A 14,398-nucleotide genomic window follows, 5' to 3' on the forward strand; every position below is an offset into this window, starting at 1 on the left:
AAATCCATATATATATAAAAGTTAAAATCAGAAATCGGCTAACTATTGTAGTGAAGTGTGTTCTCAATTGCCTGCACAAGGTTTTCAGCCTCCTGAACCTTTATTTGCAGAGCATTTGAAGTCAGCTAAGGGGGGGGGGGGGGGAGAAACCCTGCAAAAAATAAAAATAAAGAATTGACTTTTTTATTTTTTAGTCTACTCAAAATGGCAAGATTCGATTGTGAAATCCCTGGGAGGTGAAGGACAGAGCCAAGAATTGGATGCGGCGAAGGTGCGCTGGCAAAACGCCTGGAACGCAAGTCACTCTCCTGAACATCTTTATCGCCAAAGGAAAGAGGTCATTGCCATGCAAGGCACATCCGACAGCGGCTCGCATCCGACCCTCCCTTCCGCCACTCATCTAAAATAAGGTAGGACAGCTGCCAAAATATTTTCATAAGCCAAGTGATGTGCTCAGCTTAAAATTATGCTAATGATATTCCTCATCAGCATCCGAGTGGCATTTTTAGAACAGGCGGCGATGCCTCTGTTGTCGGGCGCAGTGAGATATACAAGGCAAGGCAAAGGCAGGGCAGATCTTCGATTAAGCTTGCAGGACTCCGCGCCGTGAACCTTGCATCTATGGGAAGAGGAAAATTGTCCTTTCGAAGGAGCAGGTGCGCAGCCTGGGAGTCATTTTGGACTCACAGCTGTCCATGGAGGTGCAGGTCAATTCTGTGTCCAGGGCAGCTGCCTACCAGCTCCATCTGGTATGCAGGATGAGACCCTGCCCACAGACTGTCTCGCCAGAGTGGTGCATGCTCTGGTTATCTCCCGCTTGGACTACTGCAATGCGCTCTCCATGGGGCTACCTTTGAAGGTGACCCGGAAACTGCAACTAATCCAGAATGCAGCAGATAGACTGGTGACTGGGAGCGGCTGCCGAGACCACATAACACCAGTCTTGAAAGACCTACACTGGCTCCCAGTACGTTTCCGAGCACAATTCAAAGTGTTGGTGCTGACCTTGAAAGCCCTAAATGGCCTCGGCCCAGTAGACCTGAAGGAGCATCTCCACCCCCATCGTTCAGCCCGGAAACTGAGGTCCAGCTCCAAGGGCCTTCTGACGGTTCCCTCACTGCGAGAAGTGAGGTTACAGGGAACCAGGCAGAGGGCCTTCTTGGTGGTGGCACCTGCCCTGTGGATGCCCTCCCATCAGATGTCAAGGAAATAAACAACTATCTGGCTTTTAGAAGATGTCTGAAGGCAACCCTGTTTAGGGAAGTTTTTAATGACTGATGTTTTAATGTATTTTTAATCTTTTGTTGGAAGCTGCCAAGAGTGGCTGGGGAAACCCAGCCAGATGGGTGGGGTATAATTATTATTATTATTATTATTATTATTATTATTATTATTATTTCATTCTCCTAGGATGGCAGCATGCCACAGTGGCTCACAGGTTCCTTCAGGAAGGTGTGATGATCAACATCCATGGGAGAGAATCTTTTGCAAGTTTACATGTATCATCTCAACCTGAGCTGGGGGCTGTACATTTGTAGATTTGCTGGGCCATTATCCTTGGCCATTGGCCTTTCTGGATCAACCTGCAGAAAATGACCATTAGTTTTATAAGGTAAAGGTAAAGGTACCCCTGCCCATACGGGCCAGTCTTGACAGACTAGGGTTGTGCGCTCATCTCACTCTATAGGCCGGGAGCCAGCGCTGTCCGCAGACACTTCCGGGTCACGTGGCCAGCGTGACAAGCTGCATCTGGCGAGCCAGCGCAGCACACGGAAACGCCGTTTACCTTCCCGCTCTAAAGCGGTACCTATTTATCTACTTGCACTTAGGGGTGCTTTTGAACTGCTAGGTTGGCAGGTGCTGGGACCGAACGATGGGAGCGCACCCCGCCGTGGGGATTCGAACTGCTGACCATGTGATCGGCAAGTCCTAGGCGCTGAGGTTTTACCCACAGCGCCACCCGCGTCCCATTAGTTTTATACATGCATAGAAATAAAAATGTTGGTGCTTTAAACCTTTAAAGCCCTAAATGGACTCGGCCTAGTAGACCTGAAGGAACGTCTCCACCCACATTGTTCAGGCCGGATACAGAGATCCACCTCCGAGGGCCTTCTGAGGGTTCCTTCACTGCAAGAAGCGAGGTCACAGGGCCTTCTTGGTAGTGGTGCCCTCCTTGTGAATCACCCTGCTATCAGGAGATAAAGCACTACACAACTTTTAGAAGACATCTGAAGGGAGCCCTGTATCAGGATTTTTAAAATTCTGGACAGTTTGTTATGTTTTTATATGTGGCTGTGGAAACCCAGTCAGATGGGCATGGTGTAAATAATAAAATTATTATTATTATTATTATTATTATTATTATTATTATTATTACGATTATCATCATCATCAATCAAGTCACATTCTCAGAGGAATAGCTGGTATGGGAACAGCAGAAACAAACAGGAGATGAAGCAATTTTGTTTGTTCAGGGGGTGATTGCCCCATGTGCTAGATGGGTTCTTTCATCACTCCCGTCCTAAAAATGTATTTTATCTGAACTGGTCCGACTTCTCTAATCACTATAACACGCTGGCTCTAAAGCCACACTATATTCCCCAGACTTTTGCCTCGTGGCCAGGAAACGACTAAAAGGAGCAGAGTAAGAGAGAACAAAAAACAGTGCTATTTCTCCTATTTTGAAAGTGTATATATCATCACTACAGGAAAACACACTTCTTGCTTTCGCTATTTTCCCCCGAGTGCCCAAGGCCAGTTCAGAGTCAAGCGCCAGGGGAAACTGGCAGGATTTTCACACATTCGGGTTTTGTGAAGCAGGCACACTCAGGGACATACCAGCAAGCGGTTTTCACACATCATGGCTGGATCAGGCAACTTTCCCTGGAGGGAGAGCAGGAGGAGAAGGGGGGGGGCAGACCTGATATTCTGAAACTCTGGAGAGACATAGCATATGGTCCCAGAACACCGGCAGAAAGCCAGCCTTCTATTTTCAGTCTTCTATTTTCAATCTTCCACAACAATTTCCTCAAAAGGGAGAATGACTTACAGCAGGGATGGATCAGCCAAGGCCCTCGAACCGCTGGCAAAGTATATAAGCTCAATCTGGAGGCATCAGACCAAACCGGGGTTAAAGGAGCTGAGATATCTATTCCTTGTACGACACGGTCTAAATTGAGAAAGCCATGGTATGCAATCACCCAAAGCAGAACATTAAAACGTGGTACAAAGTGGTGGTGGTGTTGCTGTTGTGGGTATGGGGGACTCACTGGTCCTCAATGGGGTAACTGGGGTTTTCCCAGTTGTTATTCTGTCTCTCACAGCTACAATAAACCTTCCATTAAAATTATGGACTGGTATTTCTTCCTCAGAGGGCAAACGGGCAAATTTAGCAGAGGATCAAATACAGTGGAATGCGGGTGGCGCTGTGGGTTAAACCACAGAGCCTAGGACTTGCCGATTAGAAGGTCGGCGGTTTGAATCCCCACAAGGGGGTGAGCTCCTGTTGCTCGGTCCCTGCTCCTGCCAATCTAGCAGTTCGAAAGCACATCAAAGTGCAAGTAGATAAATAGGTACCGCTCCAGCGGGAAGGTAAATGGTGTTTCCATGCGCTGCTCTGGTTCGCCAGAAGCGGCTTAGTCCTGCTGGCCACATGACCCGGAAGCTGTACGCCGGCTCCCTCGGCCAATAAAGTGAGATGAGCGCCGCAACCCCAGAGTCGGTCACGACTGGACCTAATGGTCAGGGGTCCCTTTACCAAATACAGTGGTACCTCTGGTTGCGAACAGGATCCGTTCTGGAGCCCCGTTCACAACATGAAAGGAACGCAACCCTCAGCGGAACATCTGCGCATGCATGGTTTGCGATTCAACGCTTCTGCGCATGCGCATGACATCATTTTGTGTGTCTGCCCATGCATGAGCGGCGAAACCCAGAAGTAACCCTTTCCGGTACTTCCGGGTTGCCGTGGGACGTAACCAGAAAGAACGTAACATGAAGCAAACGTAACAAGAGGTATGACTGTACTTTTCCCCCTCACTGTATATAAAAACATAATAAAACATTAAACATTTAAAAAAAACTTCCCTAGACACTGCTGCCTTCTGATGTCTTCTGAAGGTTGTATAGTTACTTATCTTCTTGGTTTGGGGGTCACATAACTCCATATGCTCCAACATTTCTCCACTGAAAATAGGGATGGCCTAAGGAGAAGTGAGGGACGCAGGTGGCGCTGTGGTTAAACCACAGAGCCTAGGACTTGCCGATCAGAAGGTCGGCGGTTCGAATCCCCGCGATGGGGTGAGCTCCCGTTGCTCTGTCCTTGCTCCTGCCAACCTTGCAGTTCAAAAGCACATCAAAGTGCAAGTAGATAAATAGGTACCACTCCGGCAGGAAGGTAAACGGCGTTTCTGTGCGCTGCTCTGGTTTGCCAGAAGCGGCTTAGTCATGCTGGCCACATGACCCGGAAGCTGTACGCCGGCTCCCTCGGCCAGTGAAGCGAGATGAGCACCACAACCCCAGAGTCGGCCATGACTGGACCTAATGGTCAGGGGTCCCTTTACCTTTAAGGAGAAGTGGGACATTCTGGGATCAAATAAGAGACTGGGAGGGATTCTGTAAATCCAGGACTGTTGCTGGAAAATAGGGACACTTGCGAGGGTCTGTGTTGGCTATTTCAAGAGCACTCACTCTGCTTATTCGGAACTGTCTCCCTCGGGAAGTTGTGGATTCTCCTTCCTTGGAGGTTTTGAAGCCATCTGTTATGTACTGAGTTGAATAGGATCCAAAATGCAGCAGCCTGATTGGTCCTAGAACAATAGGATCCAGAATGCGGCAGTCTGATTTGTCCTAGAACAATAGGATCCAGAATGCGGCAGTCTGATTGGTCCTAGAACAATAGGATTCAGAATGCGGCAGTCTGATTTGTCCTAGAACAATAGGATCCAGAATTCAACAGTCTGATTGGTCCACAGGAGCCACCCAATCCAGCTCCAGGTGGAAGTGAATCCGCAACCTGATTGGCCTACAGGTGAATCCCAGAATTAGCCAATCACGTGGGGCCCATTGTGTAAATAATGTATATAAAGCAGACATTCTGGGGGAACTTCCTTTCTTCCTCACCACTATGAGCTGAATAAAGAGCATGAAATCCACTCTCAACTCGTGAGTATATTTCACCATCTGTCATGGATGCTTTAGCTCAGATTCCTGCATTGTGTGGGCTGGACTAGATGACCCTCAGGTCCCTTCAAATCTACGGTTCTATGATTCCATGTGCATTTTCCCCATTGTTTGTTGTTTAGTCATTTAGTCGTGTCCGGCTCTTCATGACCCCCTGGACCAGAGCACGCCAGGCACTCCTGTCTTCCACTGCCTCCCGCAGTTTGGTCAAACTCATATTGGTAGCTTCGAGAACACTGTCCAACCATCTCGTCCTCTGTCGTCCCCTTCTCCTTGTGCCCTCCATCTTTCCCAGCATCAGGGTCTTTTCCAGGGAGTCTTCTCTTCTCATGAGATAGCTTTCCTTATTGCGAGAAGTTTGATCTCTTGGGGGGGAAGCGGGCTTGATGAGCAAGACCTCCCAATCAACTATAATTATGCATCTTGAACGTACCGGCTGGCGTGCGATTGAATCCCACCTAAAAACAGCAGCAATCTGAAAGTGCCCAAAATCTTTGAACGTTGCCGCTTTCCAACTGAGCATCCCTGACGGCGCAGTTGCAAAACGTTCCTGAAAAGGGAAGGAAACGCCTGCTCTCCTCCACGCCAAGGCCATTCATTATAAAACCACATTTTGTTTAAGAATTTGCTTCTTCGCTGAGCTTTTGCAGGTAGGGGCAAATATTTGAAGCGTTTCTGTATAGCCGCTAATGGGGGGGAAGCCTCTTCAAAGCAAAAGTGCTTCACCGTTGTCAGAAACACGGTTTACAACTCAATTAAAGCGGCTTAAAAGGCCAGTTCGTTATTATTATATTTTCCGTCTCTTTGCCGCCTGCTCCCGTCGGAAATCACATACGCTGGGATTATATAGCAGTGGCGATAAACCCACACACTGATTCAAGAGGGACCTGAGAAGGTTTCGCTGCTGCGATAAAGCCTAATTTACTGCCTACGGAGCCTGCAGAAACCGCTTTGCCTGCAGAAAGGGGATTAGTAAAGGTAAAGGGACCCCTGACCATTAGGTCCAGTCGTGACCGACTCTGGGGCTGCGGCGCTCATCTCGCTTTATTGGCCGAGGGAGCTGGCATACAGCTTCTCCTTAAAGTTAAAGGTAAAGGGACCCCTGACCATTAGGTCCAGTCGCAGATGGCTCTGGGGTTGTAGCACTCATCTCGCTTTATTGGCCGGCATACAGCTTCTGGGTCATGTGGCCAGCATGACTAAGTCGCTTCTGGCGAACCAGAGCAGCGCACAGAAACGCCGTTTACCTTCCCGCAGGGGCGGTACCTATTTATCTACTTGCACTTTGACGTGCTTTTGAACTGCCAGGTTGTCAGGAGCTGGGACCGAGCAACGGGAGCTCACCCCGTCACAGGGATTCGAACCGCTGACCTTCTGATCGGCAAGTCCTAGGCTCTGTGGTTTAACCCACAGCACCACCCGCATCAAAGGGGATAGGAGGCAGTGAAAACTAGGTACAGGGGGCGGGGGGAAATCCGTTTGCATTGCAATTTACTGTGACCCAGCCTCATTTAAGGCCCTGGATAGCTCAGCTGGTCAGAGCGCTTTGCTGATAACACCAAGGTCGCAGGTTCGATCTCCATATGCAATAGCTGCGTATTCCGGGGGGGTTGGTCTAGATGCCCCTCAGGGTCCCTTCCAGCTCTAGGATATTACACAGCTTTCTCGTGAGGACCCACAGCAGGCTACAACAATATCGCCGCACAATTTACAGTAACAACCATCTTTCACAACATCAGGGTCTTTTCCAGGGAGTCTTCTCTTCTCATGAGGTGGCCAAAGTATTGGAGCCTCAGCTTCAGGATCTGTCCTTCCAGTGAGCACTCAGGGCTGATTTCCTTCAGAATGGAGAGGTTTGATCTTCTTGCAGTCCATGGAACTCTCAAGAGTCTCCTCCAGCACCAGAATTCAAAGGCATCAATTCTTCGGCGATCAGCCTTCTTTATGGTCCAGCTCTCACTTCCATACATGTGTTTTGCTAGCATGTGAAAACAGCTCACGTCCAAGGATCCCCAGGCTCGCACCTCCAGATGGCGGAGACGTCAGGCAGCAACCTGGCGCCCGGGCATCTTCGCTTGGTCACAAGCGGCCAGTATAGCCAGACAAGCAGAACTAAAAATTATGCAGCAGGGAAGAGAGTCGTCAAGTAGATGCCAAGCCATTAGCATTTTCACACAGCAACAGATTTTTTTAAAAAATAAATTTTCCTTCCTCTGCCAGCACAAGCACACTGCTGCTGCACACAAGAGACCCACACTGCATTAGCACACAACGGCTGCTTGCAGGCTGCCAAAAGGTGTTTGAGCGCTGTGCCCAGACAGCTTCTCCAAGGAGCGGGACCAATCAGGGCTAATCCTCAGCCTGCTCAGCTCAGGTGTCGTGACCTGGGGTCTCAGAGACCTGTCACTATTCTGCAGCAGGGTTTCGGAACAAAATGGGAGCTTTTCAGTGACTGCGATACAATACGATTATCTTTATTGGCATTGTCACATACAGAACAACGAAGTTGAAAAAATCAACATCAGACATTCAAAAACCAACACGCCCAGCTATCCCAACCTGGTTAACCCCCTAAAACTCTGATAAAGGTACAGTGGTGCCCCACAAGACGAATGCCTCGCAAGACGAAAAACTCGCTAGACGAAAAGGTTTTCCGTTTTTCGAGGTGCTTCGCAAGACGAATTTCCCTATGGGCTTGCTTTGCAAGACGAAAACGTCTTGCGGGTTTGCTTCCTTTTTCGTAAAACCGTTAATACCCGGGGAATCCGCGCTCCGCAAGATGAAAAAATCGCAAGACGAAGCGACTCGCGGAACGAATTAATTTCGTCTTGCGAGGCACCACTGTAAAGGTAAAGGGACCCCTGACCATTAGGTCCAGTCGCGGACGACTCTGGGGTTGCGGTGCTCATCTCGCTTTACTGGCTGAGGGAGCCGGTGTATAGCTTCTGGGTCATGTGGCCAGCATGACTAAGCCGCGAACCAGAGCAGTGCACGGAAACACTGTTTACCTTCCCGCTGGAGCGGTACCTATTTATCTACTTCCACTCTGAGGTGCTTTCAAACTGCTAAATTGGCAGGAGCAGGGACCGAGCAACGGGAGCTCACCCCGTCGGTGGGATTCGAACTGATCGGCAAGTCCTAGGCTCTGTGGTTTAACCCACAGCGCCACCTGCGTCCCAAAACTCTGATACCCCATAATTAAATACAATATACTCCCATAGAGACTACTTTACACTGCATTTAAAACCAAAATCAAAGCATTCAGGAGCGCTGGAAACTTGGGGCATACCCATGCCTCTCTTATAAAAGCATTGGCTATTCTACGGTTTTCCCCTCGGCGATACTGTTGTGAACAGGGATTTTCAACTCTGATCAATATGAACGATCAGAAAAGAGAAAGGCTTCTTTAGGTTAATGAAGATATGAGAATGTGTCTCAAATTAAGACCTAATATAAATGAGATCACCCAGCAAAAGCAAACTCACACCTCTCATTGAGTTGTATTTAAGGTTGTATAGTATTTGCATTTATCATTATATTTCGGAAATGACTCCTGTTCTTACATAGCTGCCTTGTTTTATACTTTCTGGACATCCCAGGACCCTATTACAGCCATACCTCAGGTTTTTTTGGGTTACAGACCGCCGAAAACCAGAAGTACCGGAACAGGTTACTTCTGGATTTCGGCGGTTGCGCATGAGCCGAAGCGCTAAATCGCAACCCGAACGTGCGCAGACGCACAGCTGCAGGTTGCGAACATGCACCCCGCACAGATCAAGTTCACAACCTGAGCATCCGCTGTATAAAGTAGTTGTGTTCTATGTTATAAATCAAGCACTGCTAGGAGTTGTTCAACGTATTTCTAAAAAAAACTCAGTGTAAATTCTTCTTCCAAAAGCATGGCCCAGAGAAAAAAGTTTGAAAACCAGTGAGTTAACCACTGCACAACACCGGTGCAATAGGGGCTGTAGCTGGAGATGAGCAGTGAAGGCAACCCGAAGCCTCAGTGAAGGCAACCCGAAGCCTCCGGAGCGTGGTGGGAGTTCCCGCTGCACTCTGGAGGCTTCAGGTTCCTTTTGACATGCTCTAGAGGCTGGCGCGAAGCCTTTCCACTGCTCCACGAGCTTCTTGGGGCTGCCAGGGAAGCCCGGGCCCCCCCCCCCAGCCCCAAACAGCAAAGAAGCCAAGAATTCTTGGCTTCTGCCATAGATGCACGCAACCTCTCCGGCAGGGAGAGGCTGCGTGCATATAGGCAATACCCCCACCTCCCGCAAAAGCCCACAGAAGTCACGCACCCTTTAAGGAGTGCGCGGCTCCTGCGGGCTTTTCAACGAGGAGGGAGAAGGGACTGACTGGCCGCGTCAGTCCCTTATCCCTCCTGTGGAAAAGCCCGCAAGAGCCGCGCGGATCTTGTGTGCGGGTTTTGGGGGCTTTTCCTGCCTGGCTGCCCCCTGCATTCGCTCCATAAGATGCACACATATTTCCCCTTACTTTTTAGGTGGGGGAAAGGTCATCTTACGGAGCCAAAAATACGTTATTTGCCCGCTGTAGCAAATACAACAAAGGGTCTTCAAACAGTTATAACTGTTATTACGGCATAGGTTTTCATGGAACAGAGCCTACTGATGACAGAGGATTTTGAGAAGTCCAAAAAGAGCAGCAAAGCTTGAGAGGATTCAGAATTTAGGACTATTCCGGTTTTAAAGAAAGACTTGAGGATTCTGAGCGTCAGCCCTTCAAACTGACAGCATCTATTACCAGCCTCCGCTCTCATGTAACCATTCCCAGGTTCGCAGAGGAGGATTCTTGCTGAAGGAAAAGGGTTTGAAAGGCTCTGTGGATCCCGTAACCAAGAATTTGACATACAGGGTGTTATTATGTTGATATCTCTCGCTCTCTCGCTCACTCACTCAGTTAGGCGTGCCATCAATCAACAGTCTTGCGCTGCAAACGAAAAACAAAAAAACTGCTGGCTGGGCCTTTTCCTTGCTGATACCTTGAAATATTAATTGGATTTTGAAAGACACAGAAGACAAGATCGCTTGTAAACGGCTATCGGGAGAAACAGGAGACCGTAATCCTCTTGCCTGACAGGCAAGATGACAAGGGCTCTGTGGCTATCACGGCCCTTAAAAGCACAACAAAATCTATTCGCCTCAGAAGTTACAAGGGATATCCTTCTGTCATCCACTGCTACAGGATCCTTCCTTCTTGCAGACCAAGATTACCAGGGGACAGCAAACAGGGCAAAAAATTTAGCTGGGGCAATCAGAATAAGACCTACCACCTGACTGACGTGTTAAATGCCTAGTAAAAAAAAGCCAATCCATTCATATGTTTTATTTGTAGCTAAGGACAGTTATTAACGCTTTCATTTATTTGTTTAGTTGTAAATTCTTTTTCTTTCTTTCTTTTTTTGCATAGCCAAGCACCCAGCTATAGTTGTATTTGATTGTATTTGATCAGCTTGTGGCTGATGCAAATAAAGATTTTTATCTATGAGAGGTTTTACTATTCTTGGGCTCCATGATCTTTCTTGGGCAGAAAAAGGTCAAAAAAACCTAAAACCAAAACACCTCCCTGCTCTTATGTCTACAGCAGGCATAGGCAAACTCCGGCCCTCCAGATGTTTGGGACTACAATTCCCATCATCCCTAGCTAACAGGACCAGTGGTCAGGGATGATGGGAATTGTAGTCCCAAACATCTGGAGGGCCGGAGTTTGCCTATGCCTGGTCTACAGCTGGTTCATGCTCCTGCTCCAAATAATTTTGGTGCCATCTGAAACACACACTCAAACACATAGGAGCTTCTTCTCTATGTGATCCTAACCAATCAAGGATCACATTGGCTACCTAACAGTGCTGAGTTATCACGCAGCCATAACACGATGCTGTCGTGAAGCCAAATCAGACAAAGGGCACTTCCGCCCTTGCTCTGAATGAGCAAACATGCGCACACACACACACACCATTTCATGGCCGGTTCGCTCATTCAGTCACCAACATCACTTGTCTTTTTATGCTGTGAACCGCCTTGAGCTCTACGGATGAAGCGGTGGCATGCAAATTTAATAAATAATAGTAATAATAAATAACACAGATTGAGGAGAGTGCATTTCAAAAGGGGGAAAGGTTTTCCATGAAAACGTACCTACACGTTTTAGGTCTGCCCTAGAATACCTCAGTGTTTTTACCAATTGCTCCTCTCCTGCCTTTCCTTCTCTCTCTCTCTCTCTCTGAACTATACTGATAAGGAGAATACAAAAACAGCCAGATTCCTTTTGTAGGTTCACCAGCAGGGCACAGAGGTGATGGCAACGTACTGTTTGTACTTTGCACCCGGGTCTCGCAGATAGGCTGCCTCCGAACAAGGAGGTTCCATGTGGCTAAGAGCTCATAGATCTGCCCTCCATGCATTGGCCTATTTTTAAAATAAAAAACAGCTACAACTTCTTTCCAACTTGGAATAGCGATTCTTCTGTTTAAAGCAACCTAGAAGCATGTAAGATTTGTCTGCACACAGTATTCACAAAAACCACATAACCATATAAACCATATCACAGCCAAGTTCCATCGCAGGGGTCAGCAAACTTTTTCAGCAGGGGGCCGGTCCACTGTCCTCAGACCTTGTGGGGGGCCGGACTATTTTTTTTTGGGGGGGGGGGGAATGAACGAATTCCTATGCCCCAGAGGTGCATTTTAAATAAAAGGGCACATTCTACTCATGTCAAAACACGCTGATTCCCGGACTGTCCGCAGGCCGGATTGAGAAGGCGATTGGGCCGAATCCGGCCCCCAGGCCTTAGTTTGCCTACGCATGGGTTACAGGGAAAGGGGGAGAAATGAGATTGCAGGATCTCTCCATCCTGTCTGCTGGAAAAGCAGCAAGTTTTGGCTCCCCGTCTCCTGGAAATCTCTCCGATCCAACCGCCATTACAAGAACTCCATAAGTACGGAACAGCACCTGTGTTTTCTTTTTTCCTCCTCCCTCCTGCCCCCACTTCCTTTTGTGCCACGCCTTTTAGATTCCGCAAGCCCAAGAACTGCCCTGCCACTTCCATTAGTAAGCAGCTCTGGGAAGCATATTCCTTTCTGCTGAAGAACTGGGTAAAAATGCTATAATCAGTTAAATCTGCCTGTAGTTCCACAAGCAAAAATGACAAGGAGCGAAGAGCCTGCGGAATTCGCACACAGTTCCACAAGTAGTTCGCCTCAGAAAGCGACAGAGTGGTCAAACCTTAAGGGCCTACGTTTCTTAATCTTCACGGATGAATCACATTCTCAGATTCTCACATCCGAGGCAGTTTACAAGCTCACACAGACACTCCCCTGCCAACCTAGCGAGATTTCAAAAACGGGGGCAGCCTGCCAACAAATACAGAATAAATTCCAGCGACTCACCTTGGTGGTGTCATCATGTGACCGCTGGTATCGTTTCCAACGGCAACCGTAAATCCCCGTCAGACATGACAAACACAACTGTGGCTCGTAGTACTGTAGCGGTTGGTGTTTAACCATGCTCTTCTTCCCGGATCGTCACCAGCGGGCTACCAGAAATCCATCAGGGCCTTGGGAAATGCCCTGCAAGAAAAGAGAGTGGGCAGTCAAAAGAAGAAGAAGCAACATGGAGAATCACAGAGTGGGGAGGGGGGTCCCCCAGCGGTCATCTAGACCAACCCCCCTTGCAACACAGGAATCTCTCATATCTATATACAGTGGTGCCTCGCAAGACGAAAAGAATCCGTTCCACGAGTCTCTTCGTCTTGCGTTTTTTTCATCTTGCGAAGCAAGCCCATTAGCGGATTAGCGGATTAGCGCTATTAGCGGCTTAGCGGATCAGCTGATAAGCGGCTTAGCAGCTTAGAAAAAGGGGGGGAGGGGAAAAAACCGCAGGAACTCGCAAGACATTTTCGTCTTGCGAAGCAAGCCCATAGGAAATTCGTTTCCAAAACGGAAAACCCTTTCGTCTAGCGGGTTTTCCGTCTTGCGAGGCATTCGTCTTGCGGGGCACCACTGTATATATATATAGATATATGTGTGTGTGTGTGTGTGTGTGTGTGTGTGTGTGTGTGTTTTAACATATCATTTTCAACAGTAATTAAGCATACTTTTACATCTCATTCAATTTTTTTGACTTCCATCAATCCTGCCTGAAAATTTTCCAATCTAGTCTCTTAGTATGCACCTGGAGCCAGTGCAGTTGGTAAAGCACTGGAGGAATGTAATCCCGCAGAAAGGACCCCGTAAGGAGCCTTGCCGCGGCATTCTGCACCCGCAGGAGTTTCTGGGTCTATTCTGGGCTATCGTGTTCCCTCTCAGTCTCCTCTTTCCCAGGCTAAACATCTCCAGCTCCTTCGACCGTTCCTCATCAGGCTTGGTTTCCAGACCCTTGGTCATCTTGGCCGCCCTCCTCGGCACACCTTCTTCCAGCTTGTCAACAGTGTCATCACAATACAGTGGTACCTTGGTTCTCAAACGTAATCCGTTCCGGAAGTCCGTTCCAGAACCAAAGCGTTCCAAAACAAAGGCACGCTTTCCCACAGAAAGTAATGTACAATGGATTAATCCGTTCCAGACTTTTAAAAACAATGCCTAAAAGAGCAATTTAACATGAATTTTATCTAACGAGACAACTGATCCATAAAAAGAAAGTAATAAACAATGTATTGCAGCCACACAATCCATCAAACAGTAGCTGAACTGGGTTCCCCACAGTCACACACAAAAGAAAGCCGCAAAAACGCAATATATATAGCAAAACCAGACAGACCTCAGCGTGACACTCAAAACGGAAGCGTGGCACTCAAAACGGAACACGTTCGACCTCCAATAACAGTTCGCAAACCGGAACACTTCCTTCCGGGTTTGCAGTGTTTGGGTTTGAGTACCAAGGCGTTTGAGAACCAAGGTTACCACTGTAATGAAAGTGAGAATTAAAAGATTGGTCAAGTCACCATCAAGCCGTCTTAAGCATTAAACTTGTGTACAATGCAGCAGCAGCTGAGTCCGGAAGGATTCTCAAGCACTCCTCAAAGTTCTGGATGAATAGAAAAATATTCAAAGTGCATCTGAACATCGCTGGGATGTTTCATCCCGAAAGGAGTTCCACCACAGAACATCTCATCTCACATCGCCGACTATGAGACTCTCCCTACCCCAACCACAAAATCCAAGCCAGACAGTTTTAAGGAAGGCACTTCTTCATTTTTGAAATAA

The 14,398-nt window shown here is 48.0% G+C and overlaps 1 protein-coding gene and 1 long non-coding RNA gene across 3 annotated transcripts in view; one reads left to right on the forward strand and one right to left on the reverse strand.

Moving 5' to 3' along the window:
• Positions 1–14,398, forward strand: part of LOC310843867 — a 305,033-nt gene that overhangs the window by 144,012 nt on the left and 146,623 nt on the right. The window lies entirely within an intron of this gene.
• The window catches only part of GDPD5 (glycerophosphodiester phosphodiesterase domain containing 5), a 173,446-nt gene that overhangs the window by 85,551 nt on the left and 73,497 nt on the right, over positions 1–14,398 (reverse strand). For both annotated transcript variants that reach the window (XM_083736805.1, XM_083736806.1), the window contains exon 2: positions 12,584–12,763. In XM_083736805.1, the coding sequence (XP_083592931.1) occupies positions 12,584–12,700 (117 nt within the window). In that variant the 5' untranslated portion in view covers positions 12,701–12,763. The remainder of the gene's footprint in view (positions 1–12,583; positions 12,764–14,398) is intronic.

Source organism: Podarcis gaigeae, assembly GCF_964106915.1.
Source record: "Podarcis gaigeae genome assembly, chromosome: 4".
Taxonomy (NCBI): domain Eukaryota; kingdom Metazoa; phylum Chordata; class Lepidosauria; order Squamata; family Lacertidae; genus Podarcis; species Podarcis gaigeae.